Source organism: Primulina huaijiensis, chromosome 14 (genome assembly GCF_012295235.1).
Source record: "Primulina huaijiensis isolate GDHJ02 chromosome 14, ASM1229523v2, whole genome shotgun sequence".
NCBI lineage: Eukaryota > Viridiplantae > Streptophyta > Magnoliopsida > Lamiales > Gesneriaceae > Primulina > Primulina huaijiensis.
In genome coordinates this window covers 536,965-545,502 of record NC_133319.1, presented here as the reverse complement: position 1 = coordinate 545,502, position 8,538 = coordinate 536,965, and the positions used below count along the sequence as shown (strand labels likewise).

General features: G+C 31.9%; 1 protein-coding gene across 1 annotated transcript; it reads left to right on the top strand.

Moving 5' to 3' along the window:
• Positions 1-1,778: 1,778 nt before the first annotated feature.
• On the top strand, positions 1,779-4,387 carry LOC140957874 (rho GTPase-activating protein 5-like). The gene is made up of 4 exons (XM_073415278.1): positions 1,779-2,379; positions 3,090-3,210; positions 3,296-3,415; positions 3,573-4,387. The coding sequence occupies exons 1-4, from the start codon at positions 1,922-1,924 to the stop codon at positions 4,179-4,181; spliced, it is 1,308 nt and encodes a 435-aa protein (XP_073271379.1). The 5' UTR covers positions 1,779-1,921; the 3' UTR covers positions 4,182-4,387.
• The last annotated feature ends 4,151 nt before the right edge of the window (positions 4,388-8,538 follow it).

Here is an 8,538-nt window from a genome sequence, read left to right as displayed (position 1 = left end):
TATATATATATGACATTCATGCGATGGATTTGACATGCTAGAAGCTGAGTGGGACTGATGGAGAAGGAAAGGAACATGCCATGTGCATTCATGTGACCATAGTATTTTTTTAATTGGAAACTCCGTCGTATTATATTTTGGGGGAATATATATATATGTATCTAATTTTGGATGGAAACTCCGTCGTATTATATTTTGGGGGAATATATATATATTTATCTAATTTTGGATGATAAGCCACGTCAACAAATTACGAACAAAACAAAATGGGAAAAATAAATAAATATTTAAAATAAAAATAATATTCCAATGCCAGATCATGTTTGTTTGTTGGTACTTGGCCTAGAGAATCGAGTGACCATGGTGGTGTATCATCGATCACTGCACAACACAAACAACGTAGATGCTCAGATTGTTGTTGTCCATATTTTAACTGTCATGTGACTTTCTTACACAGTCCAACCAAATATCAGTACGTATCGGATGATTGAAAAATTAAATAAGATGTAAAGATTTTTATATTTTTATCTTTAAAATGGGTGTTGAGTAAAAATGTTAATCGTAAGTCCACCGGAGCTTGTTGGAGTACTGTGGAGTTCACCCGAAAGATCACCGGAGTTCATTGAAAGCTCGATGGTGGCCAATGGACTCAAAGTAACCAAACCTAAACAATTATAATAAAGTAGACATTAATTCACACCTCCCTTTCCTTCTTCATCAATGGAGATCTTCAACTACTTTGACCGGTATGTTGTAAGGCGTGCGTTCCCGTATAATGAATTGTTGTACCGGACCGGACATGCATGCTTTGACCCGAGTCGATTTCAAAATTAATTAGTTGCCAACTCAAAAAAATAAAATGCATTCGAATTTTTTGAATTAATAACGTACACTCTTTCAAAATTAAATACATGGAAGATATAGACTAATATTATAATATAAAATATAACAATACATAACATTCAAAATATTTTCAATATAATCAAATTAATATAACAAGTAATCACTTAAACAGGGAGAAATTATTAAATAAGTTTAATAATCGAGATTATCTAACAATTTTTCAACACTCCCTTATCCCCCTAGATCATACGTCGTCAATGTCTGTCACTCTCCAGCTCCAGACAATAATTGGGGCTTGCCTCCTCCTCACAGCTTTCTCCTTAATTATATCACTTCCAACGAAAAAAATACGAAGATCCCATTTCTAAATCAATAAACTACTCCAGATCACTCAAGCTAGATTTATATATTAATTAGTATTTTTTCTCATTATTATAATATATAAGTACTGTCCCCTAAATTAAATTAAATTAAATTAAATTAGACGAAAGTAGGGATCATGCCACCTAGAGATGGATTTCCCAGACTTGGGGCTTGGTTGGGGTTAGTTACACGATGGTTGACTGCGTTGAATGCATCTTTTTTTTGGCATATATTTAATATTTTATTGAAGCTCATTATTATATAGTATTTCGGGAGTTGATTTGAGTTTGCCTTATGAGTTATGACCATAACATGCTGTCGGATCACTAAATTATGCAATTTGATTTTGGCTGATATGATGCGGAGTTGGATTTATATAACAGCTAAACTGCAGTAGACGACGTTGTTGTATGTTAAAATGTGTATTTACAGTAAATAATGGTTGAATTAAAAGAAAGGATCTTTTATCTTTTTCTGTAATTTAATAAATGAGAGAGATGATGTAGCCATTAATCTCACTTTCATAACCATATCTCTTGATATTCAAGGACGACCACTCTTTCATTCATTTACCTTTTATTATACCAACAATCTCGTTATCATTATCATTAATGCATTTGTTTTTACCTCTCATTTACTTCTTCCGCCAGCACCGCGTATCTATCAATTATTAATATTAGTAGACTAAATTTTACTACTGCTGTAGCTGTTTGTTATGACGCGGCGGCTTTTCAGATCCAAGTCTTGCACCCTCTCGATGCCATTCAACTCTTCTTCTCCAACGCCGCCCTCTGCGTATACGTACCACCAGGAAGAAGAAGAACCAGAAGAAGAAGAAGACGACGAGGGATATTTCGGGGATTTCAACAGCGATGATGAAGCCGACTACGATTCCGAGAATCCGGCTACTACCCCATTTATCAGCCCCTCCAAAAATTCTTGTAATCTCAATCAGCAGCAGCAGTTTTCAGTTCTCGCGGTGGTTGCTTCGGCGCTTCGCAGGTCGCTGGTCACCTGCAGCTTGGAGGAGGACGACGTCGAGTCCGACGTAGACATTGGATGGCCCACCGACGTACGCCACGTGTCCCATGTCACGTTCGATCGGTTCAATGGATTTCTTGGAATCCCCGTCGAGCTCCAGCCGGAAGTACCCCGTAAACCCCCCAGCGCCAGGTTTCACTACGCACTCACACCATACAAATGTCGAAAAGTTAATAATTTCGTAATTTAAATTAGTTTTTTTTAGTTAGACAAAATAAATAGATAATTCTGCCGCAAGATTATTTTCTACAAATTAATGTTTAATTAGATATGGTTTTTTAAAATAATTTTTGAATATATATTTTCGGATTCTAATTTTCATTCAAATTTTAGTTTTACAAAGAAGTAAGGAATTTTTTTATTATTATTAAATAGGAAAAAAAGAGAAACTTCTGATTCCCCGTTGACATCATTTTTTTCTTACTATTGAGGATCTATTTGAAACTATATATATGTTTTTACATTCCAATTTGATTGTATAGATTTTACTTTATAAAAAAATGTATCATTTTACGAAAACAAGTGAAGAGTCATTATCGAAAAATTAAATGCAATTTAGTAAAGCATGTATAAATCTGTGATTCGATGTATGCATTAACAAGTTGTGCAGCAGGTGCACATAATATAAGTTAATTTGCCTGATAAGGTTGTTAGAATACACTTGTCTGACCAACTTTTGCTGTTCTAAAAACCATGGCTGGCGGGTCATTTTATAAATGCAAAGATGACATTCTTTTAACACACTGATTAGGAATCGCTATCTGCACATCAACATTTAAACAGCTCGTCTTAGTGTTTATTTTTTATTACCCTATTCTGATTTGTACCAATGATGATTACAGTACAAGTGTGTTTGGAGTCTCCCCGCAGTCAATGCAGTGTTCCTATGATCATAGAGGAAACAGTGTGCCCGTAATACTTCTTCGGATGCAGAATCGTTTGTATTCAGAAGGCGGCCTCCAAGTATGTGTATATATATGTCTCTACTCTTGTTAATCTATATGATGGACTTCATGAAATAATGTGTTTCGCGTCTTACTTACTGAAGGCAGAAGGAATTTTTCGAATAAACGCCGAGAATAGTCAAGAAGAAAATGTTAGGAAGCAACTCAATAGAGGTGTTGTGCCACATGGAATTGATGTCCACTGCCTATCCGGACTGATAAAGGTACGTTTTTTTTGCAACATGATTTTAGTAGTACCTCTACCACATTTGGTTCCAGAATTGTTATTTGATTTCTAGTTAGTATGAATAAGGTAGATATTATTAGATAAACATAAACATTCTTATATTCATGACCGACGAAGAGGTGATCTTGAAACAGGCATGGTTTAGAGAGCTTCCCTCGGGAGTTCTCGACTCTCTGACGCCCGAACAGGTGATGCACTGCAACACTGAAGAAGAGTGCACCCAACTTGTGAAGCTACTTCCTCATACCGAAGCAGCATTACTCGACTGGGCGATAAATTTGATGGCGGACGTGGCGCAACATGAGCATCAGAACAAGATGAATTCAAGGAACATTGCAATGGTATTTGCTCCTAATATGACCCAAATGGCTGATCCCCTGACGGCTTTGATCCATGCCGTACAAGTTATGAACTTTCTTAAGACGTTGATCGTGAAAACCCTCCACGAAAGAGAGAATCATTCTCGATCAGCCACCGCTTCAAACGAAAGGGATCATCAACTGGTGGTAAATGAGCAATCTGCTGATGATTATACTCTCAAACAAACTCCCGATATTAATAACCCCTCGTGGAGTGCCACTAAAAGGCGTACATTGGCTGGTGGCTTTAAAGAGGAATACGACATGGAAGCGGAAGGCATACTGAATCGTCTAAGTTTGCGCAGAGGTATGCGAAAGCTGCGCCGGCATCCCGTGTTTCAGTTGAGCAAGACAGTGAAGAAGAATGGTGGCTTGGAACTGTAGATACTACACTCGTTGGTAATACTAGGCTGTGTCCCCTGTTATATTTTGTGGAAGGAATGAAGATATTAATTTATTAGGGTCCATTTTTTGTAATTTGTTTGGTTAATTATCAAATATTTTGTCAGATTAAAGCACGTATGGATGAATTGTAAGTACCATTTTTTTCTAATTCAAATCGGCACGATTGTGCTAATATTTGACATTTAGTGGCATGAGTAGTTTAGTTTGGCAGTTGGACCAAAATTTGTGCCCACCCCCTGTTTTTGGTGATCAAATGGTAAACTAACGCTCAAACGATCCTTCAAACAATATCGGAATCACTAGTCGCTTATTCCAATAAAGTGTTTTCGATGCAACTTTTAATAAATTTATTCATTAGATTCCAATGTTACTCTCGAATTCACACTACGCAATTGTCACTTATTTTTAGTAGAAAATTCGCAATTTTACTTGTTAAATTTATCTATTAATCCATTATCTTTTTATTTTTTTTTTTCAATTTTGGTCATTTTTTCATACTCGATATTAACGTACGTCAATACGATATTAACATAATGTTGAGATGACACTCATGTGTGTATGTCCTACCGACACTCATCATGAAAGATGAATAAAATTGTTTAATTATAAAATAATTTTAAAATTATCCGGTGCACATCTACGGATTATCTCGTTAAAAAAATCGTTAACTATAAAATAATTTCATAAAAATTTTGTAATACTTATAGACAATTCAGTTACATAAATTAAATTAAACTCATATTTCTTAATAGAGATTAAATATTCATAAGATTTTGTAATATAGTTGTTAAATAATTAACTTTATTGATTTGGTAATCTTACACGTTCTACCATTATTTTTTCCCTACCATTAAAATCTAAATAAAGAAATCTTAATTCAAAGTTCAAGCCACAACCATATAAAAAAACTAGATCCGGAACCGAAATCGTATCCGAGTGATTTGATTCAGTTTCGAGTTTTCATTGGAATTCCAGATATAAAAAGAATTGCAACATTATCTGTTGGAAATATTTGAGAAAGGTTAGAATTTAATGACTATTCTGTCGAGAAGGAGGAGAAGAATTATTATTATTGAAGAAAGACGTGGGCAAAAGTCGCACTGGGATGCTGCTGCGTTGGGCCAGAAACCTAATTTTTTTAATGGTGGCAGGCTTTTTATTTATTGCTTTGTTGAAGTATTACATTCATTATCTATTTATTTTGAATAGGGATTACCTTCATTTTGTAGCCTAGCTCGTTCTCTAATAAATATATAGTAGGGTTTATAAGGGTTTTTTTTATCAAAAAAAAAAAATAATCCATTTATATATGTTGTGCTTGGTGGAAAGATTTGATTTGAAATGCATTTGGAAATGGATTTGAACTATGATTAACAAGTGATTACTTGAAATTCACCCAACATAAATTGATTAAATTCATCTTGGTAATCAAATTGATCATTGAAAACCCATAGCTTCGATCAAATCTTTTCATCCAAACAAATATTCCAAACTATATATGTTATAATTGACTTTTGTTTTCTTTTCATCCAAACAAGTATTCCAAATCTTTTGTTATAATTGACTTCTATATTGATATTATGTTTAGGATAAATAAACGGTGTTTGGGCTGATAATTTCATGTCAAGAATTATTGCATATGTTTTTGGATATTAAGTTGCCTTTATTGTGTTCAGATAGTATGGAAAGACAAGAGAACAATTAATAGACGTCTCCATTTTATATCCTAGCTAGGGTACATTCACATTTGATACATTTACGGTGAATTTTTCATGTGATCATAAGTACTTCGTAAGAATATTGTAGTCAAAATATTCTTGTTATTCGATGGCCGGTGGTTTATCCCGACTACCGAGTTTAAGGCAAATCAATGTTATTAATTCATAGTATATTCATAGACCATAGCTAGGTTTAGTACACGTTTGGATAATTGATACATTTGATATGAAGTGAGGACATTAATATCCCTACTATTATACTATAGCTTGTTGAATTAATTTCGAAAACACATTTAGTAAACTAAAATTGAAAATCACTTATACTTGATGCATGTTAAAATCAATTAATTAAATATATGAAGATAATTACAAATAAATTAAACATTAAACCATGTAAGTTTGTATTGTACTATAATCTCTGGGTGCTCCTTCAGTTTTATTCTCTCAATAACTCTTAAAAATCAAGTTCAACTACTCTATCCCAAACATCCCAACCACCAAAATTTGTCCGATAAGATTATAAATATTCTGTCGATAGTCTTAATTATAATTATTAATACATATACCTGCAATCTGTAGCTAGAAGCACTCGATTCAACGAATTTGGCTGTGCGCCGAAGAAAATCATTAGGTGTTGGTACGATGCTATAAATTTGGGCTGCTGGAGCTTAAATTTATCTTAATTTGTGAAAAATAATCGGTCGGGAAATTGGCCTTCAGTCTCCAGCCGTCTTTTTTTTTTTTGTGTTCAGTCCCTGGGTACCTTTTTAGTACCACATTTTCACATGAAGTGTATCACAATTTGTATGACATAGTACCACAATTTTGTTTAATTTATCACAAAAACAAAAACAAAAATTTCACTGTTTTAATTTAAATAGATACACTGAATTTATTATAATTTTCATACAATTACGTAATGAATACGTGTAGTTTCTCATGAATACATAACCAAAGTTTTTAGGTGAATGAATGATCCAATTCTATCATTATATTGATGTCCCCTGTATGAAATGTTATCAAATTTCTGTAAATTTTCATAGAATTAATTTCTAGAAAAAATTTAGAAAACAATAAAACGTATGTTTCAGAAAATGAACAGAAAAGAAAACTTTATTCAGGTTTTTTTTTTCTTTCAGAAAAATATAGGCCTCTAAATATATATTATTTAACAAGTTATATTAATTTTTTTAAAACAAGGAAAATTACAACATGATCTACTACGGAGAAGTTGGTGAAAAATCCCCAATCAAAACATTTCTTTGGGTTCACTCCCTATCCACAAAATTGTTGTACTGTGTCATACAAATTGTGGTACACTTCATGTGTAAATATGGTACTAAAAAAGTACCCAAGGATTGAACACAAAAAAAAACGACGATTGGAGACTGAAGTCCAATTTCTCGATCTACTATATGCTATTTTCATTTGCAGGGTTAATTTTGAAAGTCTATTTAATTTAATTTATTAAATAGCAAGAGATAAACAATCAAAGGAACACGCTTTGAATTTTGAACAACTCAGCACCAACGTTGAGACATGTGCAACACATTCTTTAATTTAATTTCCTTCTTTCCTTTTTTTTTTTTTTATAACAAATCAGTTTTATTTATTTATAAACTTAATTAATTATAAAGAAATTATTTCAGATATATTAAATAGTCAACTTGTTGAGAGGGACATGGCATATTGGCATGTGTGTTGATTCACAAATACATCAACCCATTTTCACAGTTATTGAATATTTAGACTTTAGCAACCACTGATGGCATATTATCACACACATACACGTACACGTGCGTGTGTGTGTATTTTTCATTAAAAAAACATTTAAACTATTTTAGAAACAATTTGAAGTTCATGTATAATAGCTGATTGTTATTTATTGGTATGACTAATTATGTTGGATTGTATACTTATATATTCATACATTTGAACGTATTGAAAAAAAATTGATTCATGAAATTTTAATTTGTTTAAGCGTTAATTTATACGAAACGTGATTAAAATCGAAAAGAGGAAATTTTAAAATTTAAAAAGACATTATGTCTCCACGATTTATTTAAATTTTTTTTTAGAGGGAATTAAATAGAAGAAAACGAGGAACAAATTCTTGTGGTCCTTCGCTTGAAAAAACACCTTAATCAAATTGTCGTGTACAGTAATTGATACATAGAATATTGTAAATAACTTAATTGATATAAAATCCAACTAAAAGTATAATGTTATCCTTAAATGAAATTGTTTTCAAGTCCCATTATTTTTACTAAATTCAACTAGATACACATACATTTCATTTTTAAATGTTATTTTATTGATTAAAATTGTAAAAATAAATTTATAATTATTTAAAATTATATTATAATATATAAATATCATAATACTCTTCGTATATTGATTAAAATTGTAAAAATAAATTTATAATTATTTAAAATTATATTATAATATATAAATATCATAATACTCTTAGTATAAAAATTATAACTCATTAAACAAATTATATGCACATCATAAAAATATATTAAAATAAATATCATGTTATTTATATTTAATATAAATTATAAGTCAGAAAGTCGTGAAACTTACCAAAATGCTTAAATCAAGTATGAAAACTTTCC

What these genes read in the sequence shown, in the direction of transcription:
- LOC140957874 (XM_073415278.1), top strand. Translation starts at nt 1,922, where the DNA reads ATGACGCGGCGGCTTTTCAGATCCAAGTCTTGCACCCTCTCGATGCCA. An exon ending in ATTCAGAAGGCGGCCTCCAA is followed by an intron (nt 3,211 to 3,295) that starts GTATGTGTATAT and finishes TACTTACTGAAG; the next exon opens with GCAGAAGGAATTTTTCGAAT. An exon ending in GCCTATCCGGACTGATAAAG is followed by an intron (nt 3,416 to 3,572) that starts GTACGTTTTTTT and finishes ATCTTGAAACAG; the next exon opens with GCATGGTTTAGAGAGCTTCC.